This window comes from Lagenorhynchus albirostris, chromosome 21 (assembly GCF_949774975.1).
Source record: "Lagenorhynchus albirostris chromosome 21, mLagAlb1.1, whole genome shotgun sequence".
In the NCBI taxonomy this organism is placed as follows: Eukaryota; Metazoa; Chordata; class Mammalia; order Artiodactyla; family Delphinidae; genus Lagenorhynchus; species Lagenorhynchus albirostris.
Genome location: NC_083115.1, coordinates 4,465,203 through 4,493,038, shown reverse-complemented (window position 1 = coordinate 4,493,038; position 27,836 = coordinate 4,465,203). Strand labels below are relative to the sequence as shown.

The 27,836-nt window shown below is 35.6% G+C and overlaps 1 protein-coding gene across 1 annotated transcript in view; it reads right to left on the bottom strand.

The window, feature by feature from the left end:
* The window catches only part of LOC132512679 (A disintegrin and metallopeptidase domain 3-like), a 109,742-nt gene that overhangs the window by 27,035 nt on the left and 54,871 nt on the right, over positions 1–27,836 (bottom strand). Inside the window, 6 exon segments of the mRNA XM_060136488.1 lie at positions 992–1,082; positions 1,577–1,772; positions 4,513–4,599; positions 4,601–4,612; positions 15,342–15,528; positions 20,700–20,839. Coding sequence (XP_059992471.1) covers positions 992–1,082; positions 1,577–1,772; positions 4,513–4,599; positions 4,601–4,612; positions 15,342–15,528; positions 20,700–20,839 — 713 coding nt within the window.

Sequence of the window (27,836 nt, the reverse complement as noted above, 5' to 3'; positions counted from 1 at the left end):
AGTGGCCATCTGCAAAAAATCTACAAACAATAAATACTGGAGAGGGTGTGGAGAAAAGGGAACCCTCTTGCACTGTTGGTGGGAATGTAAATTGATACAGCCACTATGGAGAACAGTATGGAGGTTCCTTAAAAAACTAAAAATAGAACTACCATACCACCCAGCAATCCCACTACTGGGCATATACCCTGAGAAAACCATAACTCCAAAAGAGTCATGTACCACAGTGTTCACTGCAGCTCTATTTACAATAGCCAGGACATGGAAGCAACCTAAGTGTCCATCGAAAGATGAATGGATAAAGAAGATGTGGCACATATATACAATGGAATATTACTCAGCCATACAAAGAAATGAAACTGAGTTATTTGTAGTGAGGTGGATGGACCTAGAGTCTATCATACAGAGTGAAGTAAGTCAGAAAGAGAAAAACAAATACCGTATGCTAACACATATATATGGAATCTAAAAAAAAAAAATGGTTCTGAAGACCCTAGGGGCAGGACAGGAATAAAGATGCAGATGTAGAGAATGGACTTGAGGACACGGGGAGGTGAAAGAGTAAGCTGGGACGAAGTGAGAGAGTGGCATGGACATATATACACTACCAAATGTAAAATAGATAGCTAGTGGGAAGCAGCCGCATAGCACAGGGAAATCAGCTCGCTGCTTTGTCACCACCTAAAGGGGTGGGATAGGGAGGATGGGAGGGAGACGCAAGAGGGAGGATATATGGGGATATATGTATATGTATAGCTGATTCATTTTGCTTTAAAGCAGAAACTAACACACCACTGTAAAGCAATTATACTCCAATAAAGATGTTAAAAGAAATTTTAAAAAAAGAACATACACCATCTTACGAAGTGCACCATATAAATTTATCTTTATATACTATATTCATCTCTCATTTGTATTAAGTGATTCTTTGCAGTACACACACATACACACCCAGTGCATTTGGAAAATGTATATTTTTCAAAATACGCACCGATAATTACAAAAACGACCATAACAGTTTCCAAAGTCATCTGTATGCATATTCACTTCTTGTGAACATAGAGCAGAAGCCCCCTTCGAAACTGAAAATATAAATAAAGTTTCAATTACCCATCTTAAAAAAAAATTAAAAATTAAAAGCGTGGTAAATTTATACAAAGGCATTGAGACAACGAAGCCCAGGCAGTGTCATCTACTATAAATATTTGGTGCCATCTACTGGCTACATATGAAGGAGAAACACTTAACTAAAAACTACCTACTCGAGAATAAAATTGTTATTATCGTCCAGAAACGATTAAGAAGTAAAACAATCATTTGCTCACTTATCTGTAATTCTAGTAGTCTACTCCATTTCCACCAATCACCTGAAACTTGACTAATATCCTATTCTTTTTGTCTCGTACTCACTAGATCTACTTTACCTCCTGACATAGGTCAAAGATGCTTTGTTTTGCAGTTTTATCTCCAAATTTAGATTTAAGCAATAATTATTATTATGGCTATAGGGTGCATTACTGACTTAAGAAACAAATATAGCTTAAATATAAACCTCAGAAAAAAATACAACCATTACATTTTCCAAACAACTCCGCACACTGTTTATTTGTATCTTGGCATACTCCTTGATAGCAAAAGGCAGTCTTATTATTGCACAGTTCTAAATCAGCAGATTTCATATCAGGTACACAAAACTCAGCTATCCCATTGCAAAATTCTGGAAAATCACATATATCCGTGCTTTTCCTACATACCTGTCCTCTTTCAGCTATCTGTGAGACAAAGAAAACCAAATATTTGTTTTTAAAGTAGTAAAACAAAATATACAAATTTAAATAGGAGGATTGTATTTGTAACTATCATTTCCATTATTAATACATTTGTAAGTATTTAAAGTTAAATTATGAATTTACTTAAAAGTTCTGCTGGAATAGATCAGAAAGAAGCCAAATGTCCATCAATGGATAAACAAATTGTCCTATGGACAATGGAATATGTTCAGCCACATAAAGGAATAGAGTCCTGGTTTATGCTACAAGGTGACTGAAACTTCAGAACACTGTATTTAGTGAAGAAAACCAGACCCAAAGGTCACACATTGTATGGTTCTACCTATATGAAATGTCCAGAGTAGGTAAATCCATAGAGGCAGAATGCAGGTGGCTGGTCGCCAGGGACTGAGGGGAAGGGAGAAAGGAAGGCAAGTGCGTAATGGGTCGGGGTCTCCTGTTCGGATGAGGAACCTGCTATGGACCCAGGTCGAGGTGGTTGCACCACATTGTGAACGCACTAAATGCTACTGAATTGTTCACTTGAAAACGGTTAATTCTTTACTGTGTGATTTGCACTTCAATTGAAAATAATGGCTCTGGTGAAAGTTCTCATAGTTAAAATGCTCTGGTTATCCTGAATATTTACTTCAAGATAAATAGAAAATATTTGATATAAAACTACGTGTATTTGTTTTCCAGCTTTTGATTCTTGGGGACTAGTTAGTTGCACTCCTGAGATGTTTTAACTAACTCAGATGCCAGTCTTTGCCATGTTTCTAGAATGTTTCTTAATGGACATCTTTATCCTTTTTGCATTTCAAGTAATTTTCCTTTCAGGACTAACTCCACTTCCACCATGAGGAGTTTATAGCTGACATGAAACTGCTGCTGACGCAGGATGATAATCGGAACCTTCTCCCTAGACACAGTGGTGGGAATTTAACTTAGAACGTAGTGGTGGGTCAGGGTTTCTGCCTCTACCAGGGGTGGAGATGGATGTTGGGAAACAGAGGATCCCTCTGCTCTTCTGAAACATCACACGCTATGGACTAGAAAAGCCAGGAACTTCAATGAGCTATCTGTACTGCCTACAGGAAAAGCGTGTTTGAGAACTGCCAACAAAAAGGCAAGGATATCCAACAGATGTAGAATAAGAATCCTGTTGCTCCTGTTCCAAACAAAGATTCACCTGAGCACAAAGCTAGACTCATGCCTTACTTAAGCTTCATAAGTGTTTGTTATTCTTTGCTTGGCTGTTGATCAAGATACAACTGACCCATAATAACTGGTGTTATGCAGTACCAATCACAGTTTCTTAAATTTCATATAGGAATGTCTGGGTACTGGCTAAAAACACATTAATCACTGTTATGTGTCAAAAAACAGCTGGTTAAACTATTGGTCTTCCATGTCTTTGCACTTGGACTTGTGTCCGTCTAAAATGAAAATTTATAAGAAAAAAACTGGATCAGATCACTAAATTGCAGACAAAAGTCAGTGGAAACTAGCCTAACTGGAAGTGGACAGAGAAGAAAATAGAAAGCCGTTTAAGCTTATGGCCACCTGTAAGAGAGCAGAGTGTAAGGCACATGTCAGCCTTTAAATGACAGCAAAAGCCAAATTCTATGCTATAATACATAATAAAATTAATGTGAACTAACATAGGACATTTAGCTGTTACCCTGAAGCCCTCCCTAGTAACTTATGCTATGAATTTTCATTCGACCAAATGTAGCAATTACCTCTGTTGTAAAGAATTATCCTTTGAGATGTAGGCAGAGGGCAATGGACTGTTTAGAAAAGTCTGACTGCTCAGTTCCAGTGATTTGGAGACAAAGACTAAGATGAGAGCTCTGGTGAAGGAAAGGGCAGCAAGGTTTACTGCTAAGAAGTGGAAACCCTAGGCTGGCCTCTACATTCATGTGCCTTGAAACAAATGACCATTGACTTTAAAAACTAGCCCACTGGGTGAAAAAGAACGCGCATAGAGCAAAGTAAAATGATGTCAGGAGAGATTTCATGGACAAAGAAAAAACAAACTTGGCAGCAAAACCTCTCATTAATCAGTCTTTATGTTTGTCATAGACCCCTGAAAGTGACACAAAAAAGGTGAGTCGCTAAAATGTAGCAATCCCTAGAAAAGAGATTTTACCCTGCCTCCTATCAGGTGTGGCTATGAAGGAAAGTTGAACGGAAAACTTCCCAAGGGAAGTCAAGCGTTCAGTCAGTCACTTCCAGGGTCTTGCCAAAGCTAATCTTCACTATTAGATATGCTACATATTGCTGACTATTTTATATGGATTCCTTTTCTGCTACTTTCAAAATGAGGCGTTTTTATTATTATTGTCTGTTTATTCAAATATTGCATGTCAAGTGTGTGTTGGGTGGCTTATTCATAATTTTGTCATAAGTCGTTCAATCATGAAGAGCTACATTCAGGCACGACCAAGAGGAACTCAAAGCACCCAAATTATCTGGAATTGTTATTAAATGCAATAAGAGGATGGGTCTTGAGCAGAAACTGAAACAATACAGTAAGAGGCAGCACTACGAAAGAGGTTGAAAAAGATCTAAGGACCTTCTCTCAGTTCTGAATTAACTGTGTATGAATCGAGTACATAAAGTAATATAATTTGAAACATGAGTAAAAATAAAAGCAGAAAAAAAAAAGCTACAAAATGCACCCACAAGAACGCAAAAATTTCATGAAAGAAAATAAGGCAATATTTTGAAAACTTACCTGACAAGTTTTTCTGTCACAGCATGGTCCTGTACCACACTCTGCATCTCCAATCAGAGAACATGTTACAGCATCACAGCATTTTTTTATGAGAGCATTGCTAAAAAGCAAATGCAATCAATTTAAAAAAAAGGAATTTTCAATCAAATAAATCATTTTATTTATTGTCATAATATACTAAAGTATGTCTCTAAGTTAATTACAATCACAGTATAATTTTTACTTCTGTATCTATTTTTAACACCACTTAATATATATATCTGAACATAATATATTTTGATATAGAAAAAAAGATGGCAATGAAATTATTCACAATTCCATGCTCAAGAATTTGAACTGTTAAAAATGTAATGTAATTTATTTTAATCTTTGTGTTCATAAATATAGGAATTGTAAATTTTGAGATTTTTTTTCACTTACTACATCATGAGTAGTTACCAATCTTATCAAGTCTCTTCAAGATATCATTCTGTGAATATACAATAATTTTTGGATGTGACAAAATAGAGGTTTCTAAATTACAACAGCATATTATGTTGTAAATGACATTTCAAAGAAATTTTTTGTCATTTTTTTTAGCTCTAAGATTGTATATGAAAGATTGATTCTAGAAGTTATTAGGTCAAAGAATTTAAAAATATTAAAGGCTCTTCATAATATACACTATTTCCTTCCTTCTATATAGTTATCTATTCAGTGTAAGAGTGATGTTAAACAAGACTGATAATATTTTAAAATAAGTAAAGCTGTGACAAAGTGAGAGAGTGGCATGGAACATATATACACTACTACACTACCAAACGTAAAATAGATAGCTAGTGGGAAGCAGCCACATAGCACAGGGAGATCAGCTCAGTGCTTTGTGACCACCTAGAGGGGTGGGAGGGAGGGAGACACAAGAGGGAAGAGATATGGGAACATATGTGTATGTATAACTGATTCACTTTGTTATAAAGCAGAAACTAACACACCATTGTAAAGCAATTATACTCCAATAAAGATGTAAAGAAAAAAAAAAGACTCTTCTTGGCCTATCGAAATAAAAATTTAAAAAAATAAAAAATAATAAAATAAGTAAAGTGTATAGGCACAAATTACTAAGTGTTTATATCTGTTTCAATTTTATTAGTTTTATTATTAATGTGCTGAACATTTTACATATCTGTACAATCTGATTTATACTTTTATGCATACTTTTTGTTGAAGTAATCTTCTGTTTATTTCCTTTATTTGTAAGCACTTTTATATTAATGATGTTAACTCCTAGCCACTAATATACTTTACAGTGTTTTACAATTTGTCATGACAATTTATTTCTATTTTGGCAGTTTTTAAAAAAAATTTTTTGTTATTATGATATTGTGAAATCTGACAACTGCCAACTTTCCTTGGGATTTGTTCTAAAAGTTTATGTATAAAACTTTCCTCCACCCTAACCCCAGTAAATATGTGAAGGTACAGTGTGTGTGTAAAAGTTTTGTTATATATATACATATATGTGTGTATATGTATTTTTATTTGACATTAAATATTTTGAATAGTATATTGTAAAAGTAACTATAATAATGTATCTTTTCCCCAAAAATTAAATTATCAGTTGTGTTTATAGAATAATAATTTATTCCTGATATTTTATTATACCTGGATACTCATATAATGTCCTATATAAAATTAAATATAATGTCTTCAATTACATCAACTGCATATTATTAGAGCATATCCCAAATTCTATTACTATATGACACCTTGTAATATTTACAGGAATCAGATGATATTCTTTCTTTTTTAATTTTCATGTTTCATTATTAAGAAGAATGTGTTATGCTTCACAATATAAATATTTTAATGAAAACTATCAAGAGAATTTAGTGAAGATGGAAGATTAAACACATAGTAAACATTAACATTGGGGAAAATAAAACAAAAATCAATGACGTGAAAGGGAAATCTCTAACACCTAGAATCAAAGAGAAAGCCTACTACAGTGCAAAACATATCTGGACAATACTCAATGTATAATGGAAACCTAGACTAAATACCAGGCTTAGAAATTGGCCTTTTATGACATGTAGTTTAAAAATGGAATTCCATCATGGGACTGGAAGCGAGGGCTTTGTAACATAGGTAACTGTGGTTTATCATTGAGAAATTCGAGAAATCAAAGAACATTCTTTTACTCCTAGCTGTCCAAACATTTTATCAAATGTTTCTTCAATATTTAATATCTTGTAATTTTTATCTGTTACTTTAATGATATATGTTGAAAAATACTGAAACATTTCTCTATTTCTGGAATAAACACCATGAGCATACTCTTTTTCAGATATTTATTGGTTATTTGATAATTTTGACTTAGGCATTTTGCAGGTATTTTCCAAAATATAAACCAGTCATTCAAAGTAATGCTAAGCTGACTACAGGAGGAATCAACAACTTTCATTATTTAATTTTATTTCTATATACTTGCAAAATGCACTGAAAATTGAATTTTTTAAAAAAAAATATGCAATTTACAATAATATTAAAAAACATGAACTACTTAGGGTTAAATTTAAGTAATTACAGACACCTAAATAAATGGAACAATATACCTTGTTCATGGTTTGAAAATCACATTATGTATACTATTCAATTCTCCATAAATTCATCTTTAGATTTTTTAAAAAATTTCAAGAGTTTTTTTTTTTAGGGGGTGGGTAGAAATGGAAAAGTTGATTTAAAATTTTACATAGAAATATAAAGACCTAAAATAGCCAAATCTATCTTGAGAAAGAAGAAACTAAACATGAAGATACATTTTACCTGATTTTGTGCATTAGGATAAGGAGACCTGGTACTGGATAGATACGTAGATTATTGGGACACAAAGTATGTCATGAATGGTTTTTCAGTAAATGTACCAAGGTAATTCAATGGGGGAAGGACAGTCTCTTCAACAATTGAATACCTTGAGAAAAATATACCTTGATCCTTAACTTGCAAAGTGCTACAAATTACTCAAAATGGATCATACACATAAAAACTAAAATTTGTAGACTTCTAGAAGAACATTTACAAGGAAGCTTCACAAATTTAGGATAGATAGGCTACAAGTAGCATAATATATCAAAGAAGAAAATTATAAACTGGACTTCATCAAATTAAAAACTTTGACTCTTTGAAAGATGTCATTAAGAAAACACAAAGCTAAGCCACATACTGGGAGAAAACCTGGCAAAGGCTTGTGTATAGTTTATATTAAGAATTCCTGTAAGTATATAATAAAAAGACAAACAACCCCATTAAACTTTGTAAAATAGTTGAACAGACATTTTAAAAAGGAAACATATGAATGCCCAATAATCACATGAAATACTGTCCCATATAATTAGTCATCAGGAAAATACAAACTAAAACTGCAATGAGATACCAGCACAAACTGAAATGATTAAAATGAAAGACTGGCAGTAACAAAAGTGGTGAGGATTCAGAACAACCGCCACTGTTATACATAGATGGATGGAATGCACAATATTACAACCATTTTGGAAAGCATTTTGACACTTTGTTATAAACAACAGTACAATGAATGTGTTGTGACAGAAATTAGAAGTTTAGATATTTATGGGATTGGCTTGGATGAGGTAAGAGAAAAACTGTCTGTGGTAATGTAAACGTTCTACATATTTTCCACATTTAATCAGGTATAGCATCACTCAAATTCAAAAACTCAGCAAGTCAGAAAGAAAATATAAATAAGTATAATGAAGGCCACCTAGACACATCATGAGTCTCTGTGCAGACAAGAAAAGACAAGGTCACAATGCCTTTGTGGATATAAAGGCAGATAGGTCGCATGGATCATCTGGCCAGGTATGGTATGCAGAAGCTGACTTGTTCAGTAAAGTCTTCAGTGACAGTAAGGGCAAATGGTTTTTGACCACTGTTGTTGAGACTCCTGAAAGGTTCCATCAGTGGGAAGTGATGGTCTTGCGACACGAAACAAAGTTTATTGGGCTTGCTGTTCACCCACCTATACTTTCAAGAAAATAAAAACTATTTCCCTTCTGCTGGTGGCCATAACTATAGATAGAAAAGTCCTGGTGATCAAGACTGGTTTAGTCACTACAAAATTTACTGAGATATGTTCTTACAATGAGTAAGAAAAGAAAGAAATTAGAGATGTGCTTAGGCAAAAGCCTGATGAAGTCATAAAGTCTCATCCAAATAGCATATTATGGATCGTTGTAAGTTTTGCTGGATATGAAGGCTTCAAAGTCACACAGTCACTTTCAGAACCAACCTCATGCTCTAAGCACCACTGGTCAATGAACACACTGTCTAATGACATGGATGTGGAGAAAGAGAATGTAAAGACCTATCGGGGCTTACTGCCGTAGGTCTTGTTAAAAGATAACCTGAGGCATATTAAAACTTTTAAGAGTTTATTTGAGCAAAAACTGATTCAAAATGGGCAGCATCCAATTTAACAGTTAGAAAGAAGCTCCACGGGACTTCCCTGGTGGTCCAGTGGTTAAGACTCTGCACTTCCACTGCAGGGGGCACGGGTTTGATCCCTGGTCAGGGGACTAAGATCCTGCATGCCACACGGCATGGCCAGAAAAAAAAAAAAAGTAAAAAAAAAAAAAAAAGAAGAAAGAAACGCTTAAGAGCTGTAAAATATGGAAGACTTTTATAGGCAGAAGGGGGTGGGAACAAGGAAGTTATACTGGCAAAAAGGTGGGCTGATTATTGCAAAGTTACTTTCCTTTAGGGGATGGCAGGGGTCTATCAGGCAGATTACCTAACTAGTGCTGGCCAGATGATTCCTGATTGACTGGTTTAAGATTCCATTTCTGGAAGAGCCAAAAGTGTAGTTAAGGTAAATCTCTCAGTTTGGTGATGTGAGGTTTAGCATAAGGGACTCCATTTGGGGCCTGGTGTCTTGTTTTCGTTTTTGTTTGTTTTTAATTCATTAATTAATTTATTTATTTTTGCTGTGTTGGGTCCTCGTTTCTGTGCGAGGGCTTTCTCTAGTTGCGGCAAGTGGGGGCCACTCTTCATCGCGGTGTGCGGGCCTCTCACTGTCGCGGTCTCTCTTGTTGTGGAGCACAGGCTCCAGACGCGCAGGCTCAGTAGTTGTGGCTCATGGGCCCAGTTGCTCCGCGGCATGTGGGATCTTCCCAGACCAGGGCTCGAGCCCGTGTCCCCTGCATTGGCAGGCAGATTCTCAACCGCTGTGCCACCAGGGACGACCCTGTTTCTTTTAACAGTCTTTACAGCTATAATAAAACAGTGGCCTATCCAAGATGAATTCTCATTTTCCAATACATACCCTTGAAATCCAGTGGGGCGAGCTACCTCTTCCCTTAGGTCCACTGTGACTCCATCTTGGATTTTAAATGAAGACTTGAGAGTGCCCAGATGATGAAATAGTGACCCAAATCAGATTAATCAGTTCATCCACACAGTGCAAACAGGCTATCAGAGACAACTGAACGTACTCTTGTATCGCAGGAATAATCTTTGAAAAACTATTGAGGAACTGGGCAATAAACTACCCAGAATGGACACCTTGGCAAAAGCTAAATGTAATTTCCTGCAGGCCAAGGGACAGAAAAATCAATGGTTCAAGTCTGAGTCCTATGTTCACGTAGACATGGATATTAGGCCAGAGAGAATCTAATGCGGAAATTGTTTGTCTGCCCTTCGGAGAGAGTCTCTCTCACTACCGGGCTACAGAATAGCCATGGTACCCTAAGGGTTGGGCTGTGAGCAGGAATTATTCCTGGACACCATGTATTGACTATTGGCAGACTATCCTGTCTGACGTGATACCACTCGATTGGCATTCACCCAAATGTTTGGCACCCACTCTGTACACAGATCTTACCTCCTTCAACAATAAACAGGATAAGAATAAAGGGTTTCATCCACATGAAATGAAAGCCATATATACTGGTCAAGATGGATTGGAGAAGTGATGGTAACCAAGTTGTCAAGCCTTTCATCTATCCTGAGCACAGGCCATTATAGTACCAGGAAGTCCCCAGGGGTGAGATTGAAAGAATATTCTTACTAGATTTGGAAATGCTCTCAAATCACATACACTTCTGGTGGGTTCTTTAGGGCTAACACACACCCAAACAGTCATAAATAATAGATTTATGCTGAATAGATGATGGGGATAGATATTCTACATAAATGTAACAGTTCTCTTGATTTTAAGGGACGCTCTCAATGTGGAAATGCTACGATTAAGACAGTGGAAGTAGGGATGAGTATATGACTGGAAGCCACATAGCTATCCTGGCCTATCTAGATTGTTATTGTGAAGCGGCACAAGATACAGTGGTAAGGAGAGGGGGAGAAAGGAATAGGAAGGGGAAAGGGAGCTGGTCAGAAGATCACTGTCTTGATCAAGGAGACAGCATATACAGGGATACTCAAGAAAATCTGTCATCTTATAATAGCCCTGCCTGGCCAGTAAAAGGTGGCTTATATAAGCTAAACATGGCAGTGGCTCCAATAGCAATGGCAGTTCCAGGTATGATGCAGTTACAGACCGAAGGCACTTGGTGTGTGGTGGTGGAAATTATAGTAAAATCTTTCTTCAGTATCTCACTAGACCCAAAAGATCAAAATCAGCTTGCAAGTTTAGATATTGAAAACAATTTATAACACACCTATGTGTTCTGAGACACTTGCAATCCACTTATAATCCAAGACTGGGCTCCAAAACAAGACCTAGTGTTTCCAGCACTTGGGACCGAGGAAGACAGGCAAATGTGTCTTTTCTACCAGTTACAGTCAAGTGAGAAAAGGAAATCCAGGGCACACAGCCCAGGGCAATGGATATGGCCAGTCCTCACAAATACAGCATGTTAGCCCCTAATCTCCTCTCGAGGGTATTGTTTGACATTGACTGCAATAGACACCTTTCCAGATATGACACAGCAATTCCTCTGCACAGCAGACATGAATCATACTAATCAAGTACTCCTAAATGGATGATATTTACACATCTAGTCAGACAATGGTGCCACCTTGAAAGCCAAGGATACTCAGTACTGTGCGATTAGCTGGGGCAGGCCATGGACGTTCTATGGTCCACATCACGCACAAGCAGCTACAAGTAACTTTAGAGCCAGTTACATTTTCTGCAAATGTGTATGTCTGAGCTTATTAAACAATGAACTACCCTGGCCATTAGTTTGTTTTACGCCTTTTATATATTTTTGTTCTTTTGTTAGTCTTTATCATTGGATAAATTTGTTCTCAGGTCTCAGACGTGATGTATGTTGGTGATAAACTAAGAACTGCCTATACTCCTAAAGCGTTTCAAGGTTGTAAAATGTTGCAAACGAGAAAAAAAAAAGTACTGTCTGGCTAGAGGAAGTCACAGGTAATTAGAGTCTTATATTAAAGTACTGAGGTTTAAACGGAAGTAGAAACCATTGTTCCCAGAGTGATTAACAAATCAACAATAATTAAAATAATTTTTGCCACTACTGGCCTTTAGCATATAGCACTAGATACTGCTAGTACTTTTCACTAGCAGTAAAAACTTCCATTCTGGGAAGCTGACGAAGTTCATTTCAATTTCATTAGGCAAGACTTAGAGCACCGCTTTACTCTCCTCCCCACAATAATATGTCATCTCAGGATTATACCAAATCTGAAATATTATTATGCCAGTGTGAAATATTATTGAATGTATAGGTATTCTGTCAAAATCATAACACATTTATAATGGTCTGCAACTGAGAAAATTTGCATCCCATGCTATTTAAGCATATATGACTAAAGACAGACTCTACAATCCAAATAATCCATCTATACTGACTTACAAAACAAGCAGTTACATTTCAATGGGGGTAGGTGGAGCTCAGCCAGAAGAATCATTGAAAGCAGTCCAGGATAAAAGGGAAAAAAAACCCCGCCACTGGGCACTGTAACTGATTAGGACCCCCTACAACCGCAGGCATCTCTGATCACTTACACAGCCGATTTCATCCAATGGCCCTAAATTTCCTGATATCCACTGGCTCCTGGAATTTGGAACTAATGAACTTTATCCCATGGTTCAGTGAAGAACTTTTCCCGGGAAAGTTCCACTATAAACAGATTGGCCTCTGACACTGGTAAAGTCCACAAACAGGAAGCTGTACACCCATAAGAAACAGAAATAGCCCACCTACTCCTTTACCTAAACTACTAGGTCACTGAAGGTCCTCTCTGTAAGACTCGTCTCATGCCGAAAAAACTTAGTTTACTGAAGAATCAGCATACATCCTAGCCTTCCAGCATATTGGTGATAAATTCCTGATAATTCATACAAGTGAATGCGAATGAAATGACAGACAAATGTGTAAAAGACATGAAAAGACCATGCAACCATAGGAAAACCCGAAGTAAGTAAGATATCCTCAAAGTTATATATACATGTATACCTCATGACACAGCACATTCACTTGTTGGTACACATACACCCTAGTGAAACGCAGGCACGTGCAGCAGGAAACATGTGCAAGAAAATTCATAAATAAATGAGTCTTTACAGTCATAAATTGAAATAAACTTAAGTTTTCATTTCACAAATAATGCATAAATATACTGAAATTTTCATAAACTCAATACTAAAAGCAATGAAAACAACTGGAATATAGCTACATTCAAAAGTTGATGGATGTTCCAAGTACAATACTGGGTGAAAGACCAAGTTACAAATGACACAAATCATATGATTGCCAATTATATAATAGTAGAACACAGTTAATCAAACTATATTGTATAAAGATGGGAAAATAGGAGGTAAAACTAAAACTATGATGACAAGAAAGTACTGAAATGATACCTTTAAATTCTAAATGATGATTGGGAAAAGGAGGCATATTGAGAGTGGACACACAAAGAAATTCTTTGGCAGATGTAAGGATTGTTTTGACCTTAGTGCAAAGTATTCAGGTGCTTGTTAAGTATCTATGTATTACACTCTTCATCCATATTTCCTGTATATATTTCATATATATTATATATCACGGTGAAATAATGGAATGGTATAAATATTTACTGCTAAACAAAAGTGGGCGGAGTTTACTATAGAGAGAACTGTACTAAAATATATTTTAAAGAAAATTATAATTAAATGGGAGATTATTTCTGAAAGAAACTTCGACATACAAAAACACTGATAAAAAGGAATGGAAGGTAAAATAAAGCAACTATTTTCTGAATAAATTCTTCATAGTACTTTCTAATGTAAAGAAATGAAATATTTTACAAGAGTATTTTACAAGAAAGTTAATTGGGTTGTAAACACTGTGATCTGGGAAGAAGGTGGCCCAGATAGATGTTTACCATTAAACATCTATGGTAAAAATACAAAGATAATCACTAAAGGAAAATAAACAGTACATATAGACTAAATCACTAAAAGAAATACTGGAAGAAAGGAAAACAAAATAAACAGATTCAACAAAAATTCAATTAAGAACAAATGTGGCAAATTGAATATAGAAAATATAAAAATTTTGAGACAACTAAAATTATAAAAATATGCAATCTAGAGGAGCATAAGAAAAGTAAATGTAATGAGGTATCCTGGAAAAGATCCTGGGACAGAAAAATGCCATTAGGTAAAAACAAAGGAAATCTGAATAAACTATGGACTTTAGTTAATTTAAAAATATGTAAAAGTATTAATCACAATAATATTTGAGTTAATCTTATAAATCAAGGACAGACTGAATAATAAATTAAAACCTAAGGTAAATACTGAACTTAATAGTAAAGAAAACCTAAATGAGAATAGAGAAATATCAGGGAAATACTAATTTAAGGAAGGTGTGTGCATAGATATAGACATAAAAATATGTATACAGATATACAGATATATACCAGACCAAATAGACATTAAAACAGAAATCAACATTAGAAATAAAGAGATTCAGTATTTGAAGGTAAAGTATTAAATTTCTAGGAAGGTACAACAATTGTAAATAAATTTACACCATATAAAAGAAATACAAAATATATAAAATGTGAATTGAGTAAAAGATAATGAGAATTAGGCAAATCCAACTGTATAGTTGGAGATATCAATATTATTTCTCGAGTGCTGAGAGTTCAGGCAAACAAAATTAGTAAAAATATACAGAAGATTTGAGTCATTCACTTAAAAATTATAATGCAATCAGATTATACAGATTTTAGCTCCTAACAATTAGAGCTTACATCTCAGCAAGCAAATATGAAACATTAAAATAATCACCGCACGAGTATATGAAGGCAACAACAACAAAATGCAATGATTAGCTATCTTACCAAGCACAAATGAAAAACAAGAAGACAAATAGCAAAAAGCTAAATATAACAACAAACCAAGGATTGTGATTAACCCAATTCTGCGAAACGAAGTTAAAATAAATGAGGCTCTATACATGCAAGAACTGGAAGTAGGAGATGAGGAGGTGAACAAGAGCATACATTTAATAACTCAGTGATCCAATTCAGGCACTTTGGAGGAATTCAGGGATGATTTAGGTGATAATTATACTACTGTTGGAACTGATGTTTATGATACAGAAAGGTGGGTAATGTTTACACAACAAGGAAAATCTACTTCTTTAACCACACTGCACTTACCCCAAACTTAAATTCTTCAAATGTTTCAAATTCAGGATGAGCCAGTTATCATATGCCTTGTATCTCCCCATCTTAGCTATTTGATAAAATGGTGCAACATTAAAAAAAAAAGCTCTCCCACTTATATCACAACTATATTTATAAGACTACATGAGGAACACAGAAACAAATCTTTAGATAAGCTATTAATGTTTCTCACCAACCTCTGGCCCACCACAATCACATTGCTCTGGCGGTTCCAAAACTCCATTGCCACAAACTGAAACTCTTCCTTGTGGAACCACTTTTGAAACTGTTCGATTCTGAAGACATTCAAATTCAGGCTGTGAAGCTGTATGTTTGAATTCATCCATGCTGCAACTGCTGAAAAACTTTACACCACGGGAACGTCTGAAATTAAATTATATTCCTCAGTTAAAAGGAATAAAATCAGTATCAAAGTAATACTCCTTCCATAATGTACTATGAATTCTGTACTACTTCACTTAGAGAATAGCCAAAACGGGAGACTGCTTTATTTTTAATACAATTAGTAATGCAAGAATAAGTTCATTTCTATTATAATTCAATATAACAGACATCTAATAATTATAATAATATAAATAATAATAAAATATAATAATTATTATATTGGGTATTATTAAATTATATTATTATATTATATATTATTATACAATTATTATAATTATGATGGTGTTGTCAATAATAATGAAAATAGTAAATAGTAAGACATACTTAAACAGAGCTTTTTGTGTGCCAAGCACTATTTTGTTTAATATATTCTAAATCATGTAACCTTAACATCCTCTACTTAAGAAAATGAAACATACTAGGAATAATATGGAAAAATGAAGGAATAAACAACGGTGGACTGTGTTAATTAAAAGTCAGAATTATTTGTACTTTGGTAACAAAATTAATTAATTAAAATATCTCAACACTGAGTATATAGAATGTATAAACCCTAGATTCTTTTTATTTTGATATTTTTATATTTCTAAGCGCACTGTTTAATGGGCTTTTGTTTAAATTTGTAACAATCTCTATGAGATTAGAGAAATGATACAAAAGTTCGAAAACCAAATTTTGTTTCCTGAAATGGTTGAGTAAGTTGCCAACGGGAGATCCTGATTACTCTAAATATTTTAATGTATAACTCTTACATAATAATGAATTCTCTGAAATCACACCTTCAATATCAGGAAATAATGATACGGTGCTAAAATCTAATCCTCACATCACATTCAAATTTCCCCTTCATCACAGTATTGGCACTTTATAGCAAAAGGATCCAGTTCAAAATCAACCACTGCATTTAGTTCTCATGTCTCCTTAGCTTAGTTGATTACAATTTTTGTTGAATTTCATGACAGTGAAACGTTTTATAATTACAGGCTGATTATTTGGTTAAATGTCCCTCAATTTGGGTTTATGAAATGTTTCCCCATAGTTAGACTGAGGTTATACATCTTGGCAACCTCATCACAGAAGTGTTGCTGACTCTGTCTGCTCCATTGCATCCTAACAGACAGCACATGATTTCAACTTGTTATATTTTTGGTAAAAGTCACTTTGATCAGTTGATTAAGGTGTGTCTGCCAGTCTTCACTCTAACATTTCTTTCCTTTCTTATCACTTAATTATTTGAAGAGAAGTTTTATGTAAAATCTCATTTCTAATCACATTTTCAATTCATTCATCTACTTACATGAATATGGAATCATATCTTCCTATTACGCTCAGTGGGTTATAATCCATTACGAACATTACAAATGACTTTCAAATTGTCCCAGATTTGCCTATGGGGAGCCCCTTTCAAACTGCTTTGTGTCCCTGTGACAAATCTCCATAATCCTTTGAACGCCTCCTTATACTCTGACACAAATGTTCCAGGCTTGTTTGCTTTTGTCTGTCGTAGCCCTGGAATCAGGTATATGATGTCTCCAACTTTGTTCTTCTTTCTCAAGATTGCTATGGCTATTCAGGGTCTTTTGCTATCAAGAACTGCCTGTCTGTTATAGCTCCATGAAACCCAGGAACACAAGCTCCCCTGCCACTAGGGCTACATGATCAACAGGTGTCTCCAAGGCAGCAGCCACAAAAACTAGTGCACCAGGCACCTGTAGAAGCTCCTTTATGGAAGAGACTGGCACTCCAGGGTACAGCAGATAGAGAGTCCAGTGATAGCACTCGCCCTCTGCGGTCTCTGGAAAGGATCACAGTCAGTTGTTGGATTTGTGTTTAACTAGAAACCTGATTCTCATGCAGCAATTATGAAGGTAAGCTAAAAGACTTCTTTCACAGAAAGACTGCAATTCTGGTTCTAGGGTCTGTTTGCTGTGCCATGCAGGTGGCAACCAGCTGAAACACTTTCTCTGTGGGTTACTGTCCTGTGGTACCCACAAGCATAAGTCCTGCTGGCCACCGAGCCAGGTGGTCTACACAGGTTCCCTGGCAGCAGCAACAAAATTCAGGGCGCCAGACAAGGTTGTAAGGTCCTTTCTGAGAGACGCCGAGGAGCTGGAGCAAGGAAGGGGGAGGGTGAACAGTTATGCCCACTGGCCTCTGCTTGTTGAGAGAATCACCGTTGGCCCCAAGATGCGAGCCAAACAGTCAGCATGCCCCTCAGGCAGACGCTCCTGGACAAGTAAATGGGCCACTTTCACAGAAAATCTGGGGTGTGTTTCAGTCTGCTACCCGTGCAGTGCCCTGGCGTGACAGCTCGCCATGAACTACCGCTCCAATCGTTACTGTTACAGTCCCAGGGGACCCAGGAACGCAAGTCCCTCTGGGCACCAGAGCCGGGCCACCAGGGGGTGTCTCCTGGGCAGCAGCCTCAGAAACTAAAGCAGCAGAAGCCTGTACAAACTCCCCTCCTGGAGATACCGGTTCTCTGGAACATGGCAGATGGAGGCCTTGAAGATAGTTCCCATCCTCCAAGGCCTCTGAAAAAGATTACAGTATGACTTTAGACATGGGTTTCATTAGAAACCTGCCCCTCAGGCCACAGCTATGAAGATAAGCTAATAGGCCTCTTTCACAGAAAGATTGGGTTCCTAGGACTGTGGCCTCTCGCTGTGACCTGGGGGTCGTAGCTGTTTAAGAAAACTTGTTCCATTGTTTATAGTTTTGTGGGACCTGTGAGCTTAAACCCAGCTGGCCGCCAGAGCCCAGTGATCTAGAGGTGGCAACCTGTGGGTGGCAACTGCAAAAACTGGGGTGCCAGGGGACGGTGCAAGCTCCTTTCCAGGAGAATCCAGCAAGCTGTAGTGAGGTAGAGGGAGAACACAAAGGTGGCATCCACCAGCCTCCATCCCCTAGCAGGCTTCTAGATGTGTGTTCAATTAGAGGCCTGACCTTCCAGCCAACACGTTAATATGAGAAAATAAGCCTCTTTGGCATAAAGACTGGGTGCCTCTCAATAGGCCACAGAGGTGGCAAGTGAGTTCAAAAGTTTTAAGATCTCTTTCTTGGTTCACTATAGCCTTATTTGGCTCACATGTGCAAGTCCAATTGTCTTTCACAGCTAGATGTTTGGGGGTTCATCTCTCAGTTGCAGGTCTTACCGGTTAGGGTGTCCAATGAGTGTTCAAATCCTTCACCCCTCAGAGAGAATCTCTAGGTTTGAGTTCCCTCCCAATTGTGGGTCACCTTGCTGGGGTTAGGAATTATGGTGAGATTGGTTCTTAGCCTTTCCTACCCTCTTCGATGTCGTTTCTTCTCGTTTGCCCTCTGTGTAGGTGTCTTGTGTGTGTGTGTGTGTGTGTGTGTGTGTGTGTGTGTGTGTGTGTGTGTGTGTGTAGGTGTCTTGAGCATGCTTTCTGGTTTTTTCTGAGGAAATTGTTCCATGCGTAGCCATAGAGTTGGCTTGTCTGAGGGTGGACAGAAGTTCAAGTTCTTCCTAACTCACCATCTTGAACCAGAACCTCTATAAATCTTGACATCTCTCTTCCTCTCAGTCTTATGAAACTGCTGTAGATTATTATGAGAATCATTATTTACCAAATACTGTTGCCAAAGTGCTCCAGGTCTCTGCTCAAAACCTGCCAACGTGCACATTTATCAGGAGTTAACATAAATCTTTAAGGCAAAGGGTCCAGAGATAAGAAAGGAAGCTACAAACAAACAAAACAGATGGAACCAGCTGGGACCAAGATGGCAAGGAATCTGACCTCCAACAGACCCTGAGTCTCATTATACACTGATTTTACTATATTAGTTTATTAAATGACACACCTACCAGTGCCTATAAATGGCCACTAAGGAACAAAAAGGATTAATAAAAGGGGGCTCCCCACTCCCTCAAAACAGCCCTGCCTCTGCCCTTGTGGACTAACGCATATGCCTCCGCATCATCAGCCTCACTCTTCCAGCCTTTGTCCTTACTCTTTAAAAGTAAATCCCTCTCACCACATGGGTGAGAAGTTGATCTGTGAACTTAGTTGCTTCTCCATTCCTTGACCACTGAGGAGAGCTTGTGCTATGTCGATGGATCTCAGCTTCGGTTTCGTTACTCTGTTTCTTGAATAAAACAAAAAAAGAACTCTCCCCTGCCCAGGCAGAGAGCCTAGGGTCTATAGAACTTAATTCAGTAACAATATTACTATATTGCTGTTCTTTCTGATATATTTAACATTCATGTTACAAAATATATTATATTATCCATACTGCATAAATCAATTAAAATGTGTTTTTTAAAATTTATCATAAAATCCCAATTTCCACATCATGATTGCTTGCTCAGGCTCTTTCCTACATTTCCTATTACCTCCTGGACTTCTTCCTCTGACTCATGGTTCCTTAGCCTCTTTGTATTTTACTTTCCTTTTTTGTTTTTTTAAATGTCTATGCCTTTAACATTCTTCCTTATAGTTTCAGCCATTTCTTTTGTTTCTTTGTTTTATCCCTCCCCCAAGCCCTTTTTTCCAGTCTTTTGAGCTCTTAAAATTTTTTGCTATCCAAGTATCACTTCACTTGCTTTCCCTGAAAAGTTTTCAACAGGTTCTTCACATGACTAGATTTATTTCTTCTCTTTCAGGTCCTAACATAAGTTTTGCCTCATAGAAAACTTCCTAGACCACTTTATCAGAAAGTTTCTCCTCCCCATGTATTCCCTATTTATTTCCCTCCTGGCACTTATCATAAGCTGTTTAAATCTTGTTTATTCTTATTTCAACTGTTTAAGTTTCTGCCCTGATGGACTAATATAAGGTATATAGCTTTTTTCTATCTCGCTAATCATTTATATGACAAACACAATACTTGTGACACAGTACATACTTTAAAATTTTTTTGATAGAATGAATGAATTTCACCTCAAGGTTCTAGCACTCCACACAAAGGCATCATCAATGACTCGATACTATAGCACTGAATATAGAACTATGAAGCACATTTTCTACAATATCCAATACTCATTCCCTTTAATAAGCTTTAAAATAACTTGTATGTATTTAATAAAAATATTCTTATTCAAGTTATACTGAGAGAAATTATTCATCAAGAAATGTAAGAAACACCTCCCAAAAGAAGACAAAGATTTGATAAAAATAACATCTTACATTGCTTCAGGATTCATTATGCATGTAGTTCCTGGACAGTAACAACTGTAGATGTCATTATCATATGTTAATCCCAGGTTAATTCCAAGCAACTGTGCCAAAACAACTGAAAATGCCTCTAAGGTTATCATCTTTGGATACTAAATAGAAATGAAAAACAGAATGGTTGCTTAAGTTATTTTTTCAACCCTTGGTCTTTTCATGTAATTGTGGCCATATTACCTAAATGCAAATACTAATTTAATAAACTAGTATACCAAAGATCTTAAGATTTTCTTAAGAGCATTTTACAAAGTTAAATTTTGTTATTCTTTTTGAGTAATAGTACTTTCAACCCAAATGGCATTGACAAATAACAAAATAAGATTAATCATATGTTTTCATGACACATTACTGGTTTAATTCTAATAAACTTAAAAAAATATTTCGAGAAGATTAATCATTGTTTCAGTAACTATATCACTTTTAATGTTAACACTGAAAAATACACAGATTCTTAAGGGTTTAACTGACAATCAGTTTTGATGTCAAAAATAGTTTTAGGAGAGAAAATCAAACATTTTTTTTCTAAAGGCAGAATACTAGTATTAAAAAACTAAAACTTCAGAAGTAGTGATACTTCTGATATAAGTGATACACACAAAGCCCTGGTTGGTAATCAATGATATTTTTAACTATCTCCATAGTTTTGCCTTTTCCAGAATGTCATAGAGTTGGAATAATACTTTGTGTGGCCCTTTAAAATTGGCTTCTTTCACTAACCACTTTACTTTTAAAATTCCTCCACATCTTTTAATTGCATGATGGCTAATTTTTAAAATACTGAATAATATTCCGTTTTATGGATTAACTCCAGTTTCTCTATCCATTCACCGATTAACAGACATCTTGTGTGATTTCAATTTTTGGCAATTATAAATAAAGTCGCTATACATAATCATGTCTGAGGAGTCTGTGGATGTAAGTTTCCAACTAATTTTTGTAAATGGTATAGAGGACAGCTGCTGGATCATATGGTAAGGCAATATTGAAGTTTATAATAAATTGCCAAATTGTCTATCACAGTGGCTGTACCATTTTGTATTCCCATCAACATGAATGCGACTACCTGTTGCTGCAAATCCTCACAATATTTGGTATCATTAGTTCTGCATGCAAGTACAAAGCTGAATAAGAATGGTAGGTTACATTCTTGCCTTGTTCCGAATCTTAGTAGGAAGCATTTCATTTCTAAACATTAAGTTTGATGTAAGCTGTATTGTTTTTGTAGACAGTCTTTCTGAAGTTGAGGAAGTTGCTTCTATTGCCACTTTGGTGAGTTTAATCATAAATTGTGTTGGAATTGTCAAATGTGTTTTCTGCATCTATCGATATAATCAAATATTTTCCATTTTAGCTTATTGATAGGATCAATTAAATTAATTGATTTTTACATGATTATCCAGCCCTAAATATCTGAAAAATTCCAGATATAAATATCAATAGAGAGATATAAAATATTATAAAAAGAAATTCTGTGGTAAAGTAAAATCAATAAACAAACATTTACTGGAGGTCTTCAAAAGTAGACTTGGTCAGGCAGAAGAAAAATCAGAAATGAAGACAGGTCATTTGAAATCACTTTTTCATGGGAGCAAAAACCAAAAACAAAATGTAGAAAAAGAGACGAGCTTATGGACTCTAACAAATAGAGCAATACATGCATTATGGGTGCCTCAGAAAGAGAAGAGAGAAAAGAAAGGGACAGAGGGCTTATTTGAGGAAATCACTGACACAAACTTTATAAATCTGAGGACATGCAGATTCAAGAAACTCAATGACCCCTAACTAGGAAAATCAAGAGACCTACGGAGAAACGTAATGTAATAAAACCACTGTAAGTCAAAGACAAAGGGATGAATCTTGAAATCAACAAGAGAAAATGAATTGTCAGTTATCAGGGAGGTCTCAAGGTTATTATCGGATTTCTTAGCTGAAACATTACAGCCCAGAGGTATTGGGAAAAATACATTCAAAGTGCTGAAAGAAAGAATCTGTCAATCAACAATACTGTATCCAGTAAAACTGTCCTTCAAAAAATAATGAAGACTTTTCCAGGAAAGCTGTGGGGGTTTATTACCAACTGACCTGATGTATAAGAAATGAGAAAGGGTGGTCTTCAAGGTTAAAAGGAAGGATGCTCGATAGCAACATAAGGCCAAAAGAAAACTATAAAATCCTCTAATGAAGGTCAGTACATGGATAAACATACTAGCTTATATCTTCATAATTTTGGTGCACATATGCACTTTTAACTCCTGTATAAAATTTAAATGGCAGAACTAATATCTACGCAATAACATAAAGAGAAGGATAGAACTGTAAAGGAATAGAGTATATGTATGTAATTGAAGTGAAGTTGTTATCAGTTTTTCAGTTTAAAATTATAAAATTGAGATATTCTTAGTAATTGCATAACTAACCATAACCAAAATATCTACAATATACACAAAAGGAAAAGACAAGGGAACCAATGCATTTCACAATTTAAAAAATCAATGTAACACAAAGTACGGCAGAAAGAGAAGATGAAAGGGACAAAAAGCTACAGGATATAAAGAGAAAAATTAACAAAACGGCAAAAGCTCTTCCTATTAGTAATTAATTTAAATGTAAATGAATTAAACTCCTCAATTAAAAGACATGTATAGGCTAAATAGATTAAAAAACAGGATTCAACTATGTCACTTTAGATCTGAAGACTTACACAGGTTGAAAGGTTATGGATGAAAAAGATATTCCATGCAAATAGTAACCAAAAGAGGGCTGGGCATGGCTATACTAATATCAAACAAAATATACTTTAAATTCAAGACTGTTAAAAGAGACCAGGAAGAACATTTCATAATGATAAAAGGGTCACTTCACCAAGAAGATACATCATTTAATATTTATGCACCAAACATTACAGCACTAAATATACGAAGCACCTCTTGACCAAATTGAAAGGCTAAATGGACAGCAACATAATAAACTTTAATACTTCACTTTGAATAGTGGACAGAACAATCTGACAAAAGATATTATGTAAATAATGGACAACAGGATAGACTGACTGGTCTTAACTGACATGTGGAACATCCCATCCAACAACAGCAGAACTCATGTTCTTCTCAAGTGCACACAGAAATGTCTCTAAGGTAGACCACTTGTTAGGCTACAGAACAAGTCTGTCAACTTTAAAATATTGAATTTATACAAAGCATATTTTTCTGATGCTGATGGAATGAAACTACAAATTAGTAAGAAAAGTAGAACTTGAAAATCTGCAAATTTGTGGGACTCCAACAACACACCATTAAACACCAATGATTCCAAAGAAGAAATCACAAAGCAAAGTTACAAAATATGCTGAGAAAAAAGAAAATGAAAATACAATATATCCAAACTTATGGGATCCAGTAAAAGCTCTGTTAAGAGGGAAGTTTATGGCAGTAAACAAATACATTAAAAAAGAAGAAATATCTCAGATGAAAAAACATGAGTTTACACATCAGAGAACTAGAAAAATAGGAACAAACTGAACTCAGAAAGATAGAAACTCAGACAGAAAGAAAGAAATAATAAAGTTCAAAGCAGGGATAAATAGAATTAGAGAAGAGAAAAAAAAATGTAACAAAAAGTTAATTCTTTGAAAACATCAGCATAATTGGCAAACTCTTAGCTAGATTAACTGAGAAAATAAGAGATAAGGCTCACATGACTAAAATAAAAAACAAAAAAGCATACACAAGTCAATACCCTTTTTATGATTAAAAATCCTCAACAAACTAGGAATGTAAGAAAACAACCTCGGGACTTCCCTGGTGGCACAGTGGTTAAGAATCAAGCCCTGGTCTGGGAAGATTCCACATGCCACGGAACAAATAAGTCCATTTGCCACAACTACTGAGCCTGCGCTCTGGAGCCCATGAGCCACAACTACTGAGCCTGTGTGTCACAACTGCTGAAGCCCATGCACCTAGAGCCCATACTCCACAACAAAAGAAGCCACTGCAACGAGAAGCCCGCAAACCACAATGAAGTGTAACCCCTGCTCGCTGCAACTCGAGAAGCCTGCGTGCAGCAACAAAGACCCAATGCAGCCAAAAATAAATTAATTAATTAAAAAAAAAAGAAAACAACTTCCACATAACACAGAGCATGGAGAAAAGAACATAACTAACATTACACTCAATGGTGAAGTCCTGAATGTTTTTCTTCTAATATTATGAGCAAGGTAGGGTACTCACTCTTGCCACATCTGTTTAATATAGTATAGGAAGATCAAACCAGAGCAATTAAGCAATAAAATAAATGAAAGGCTTCTATCTTGAAAAGAAGAAAGTAAAATTATTTCCATTTGCAGATGATATGGTCCCATATGTAGAAATCCACAAATATTCCACATAAAAGAAACGGTGAGAACTAATAAATGAATTCAGCAAAGTTGCAGGATACAAAATCAGCACAATTGATTGTTTCTATACATTAATAATGAATAATCTGAAAAAATATAACAAAATGATTTCAGTTACAATAACATTAAAAAGAGCAAAACACTTAGGATTGAACCTATCTAATGAGATGAAATACCTGCACATAGACACTGCAAAACATGGCTGAAAGTAAGTACAGAAGACACAAATAAGTGGAAAGACATTCCATGATCATGGACTGAAAGGCTTAACATTGTTAAGATGTCATTACCACCCAAAGCAATCTGTAGATTCAATGAAATCCCTACACAATCCCAATAGCATTTGGGGGGCAAGAATAGAAACAAATAATCTCAAAATTCATATGGAATCTCAAGGGACATGAATATACATAAATTTTTTGAAAAAGAAGAACAAAGTTGGAAGACTCAGATTTCCTGATTTTAAAACATATTACAAAGCTCTAGTAATCATAAGAGTGTGGTATTGGCATAAAGATATATAAATTGAATACAATAGAGAGCCTATAAATAAAACATCATGTATATGGTCAAATGACCTATGACAAGGGTGCCAAGACCACAAAATGGGGAAAAGGACAGTTTCTTCAACAAGAATACTCAAGGGAGAAAAGACTGTCTCTTCAAGAAATGGTGATGGGAAAATTAAGTATCCACATACAAAAGAAAGTGTAGGACCCTTATATTACACCATATACAAAAATTAACTCAAAATGGTATAAAGATCTAAATGTAAGACAGCAAACTGTGAAACTCCTGGAGGAAAACATGGGGAAAAACTTCACAATATTGGGTTTGACGAAGATTTTGTGGATATGATGCAAAAATCACTGACCTCAGGGGCAGAAATAGACAAACAGGACTAAGCCAAACTTAAACCTTTGTTCTTCAAAAGGCACAATCAACAGAATGTAAAGGCAATGTACAGAAGGGAAGAAAATATTTGCCAATCATTCATCTGATAAGGGCTTAATATTCAAAGTATAAGAACTCTTATATTATCAAAGATTAGCAAACTGAATTCAACAATGCATTAAAAAAATCATACACCATGATCAAGTAGGATTTATCCCAGGGGTGAAAGGATGGTTCAGTATCCACACATCAATCCATGTGATACACCACTTTAAAAATTTCAAAAAGAAAAATGATACAATCCTCTCAACAGAGGCAGAAAAAGCCTTTGACAAAATTCAACATCCATTTATGATAAAAACTCACCACAAAGTGGGTATACAGGGACCATACCTCAACATAATAAAGGCCATATATGACATGCCCACAGCTCAGTTGTGAAAATCTGGAAGTATTTCCTTTAAGATCAGGAATGGGATAAGGATGCCCACTCTTACTACGTTTACTCAACATAGTATTGAAAGTCCTTCCCACAGCAATCAGACAAGAAAAAGAAATTTAAAAATCCATTTTTGAAGAGAAGAAGTAAAATGGTCACACTGTTTGCAGATGACATGATACTATATAGACAGAATCCTGAAGACAGACCCCCAAAATTACTAGAGGTTACCAATGAACATGCTTAAGTTGCCAGATAAAAATTAATTTACAGAACTATGTTGCATTTCTATAAACTAACAACAAACTATCTGAAAGAGAAATTAAGAAAAACATCCCATTTACAATCACATCACAAAGATTAAAATATCTATGAATAAATCTAGCTAAGGAGAAAAAAGACCTATCCTTGGAAAACCGTGACACTGATGAAAGAAACTGAATACAGCTCAAATAGATGAAATTATATACTGTATTTAAAGATTTGAAGAATGAATATTGTTAAAATAACCATATAGCACAAGACAGTACAGATGCACTGCAATTCCTATCAAAATACCAATGGCATTTTTTACAGAACCAGAGTAAACAATTCCAAAATGATTATGGAAACACAAGAGCCTGAATAGCCAAAACAATCTTAAGAAAGAAGAAAGTTAGAGGTACCACACTGCCTGATTTTAAACTTTACTACAAAGCTAAAGTAATCAAAACAGTATGGTACTGGGACAAAAACAGACCCATAGTTCACTGGCATAGAATAGGAGAGCTCAGAAATGAACCCACAATTATATGGGCAATTAATCTCTGGTAAAGGAGGCAAGAATATATCATAGGGAAAAGACAGCATCTTCAAGAAATAATGTTGGGAAAACTGGACAGCTACATGCAAACGAATCAAACTGGACTACTCTCTTACATCCTGCACAAAAATAAATTCAAAACAGTTTAAAGACTTGAATGTAACACCTGAAAACACAAAACTTCTGGAAGAACACACAGGCAATAAGCTCTTTGACATCTTAGTAACTTTTTGTATCTGTCTCCTTTGACAAGAAAAACAAAAGGGAAAAATAAACAAATTAGACTACATCACACTTAAAAAGCTTCTGCAGAGTAAAGAAAACTATTAACCAAATTAACAGGACACCTACTGAATGGGAGGAGATCATTGCAAATGATATAGCTGATTAGGGGTTAATATTAAAATTACACAAAGAACACACACAACTCAACACTGAAAAAGCCAACCCAATTAAAATATGAGCAGAGGATCTGAATAGACATTTTTCCAGAGAAGACATACATATGGCCAACAGGCACATGAAAACATTCCTAAACATCACTAATCATCAGGGAAATGCAAA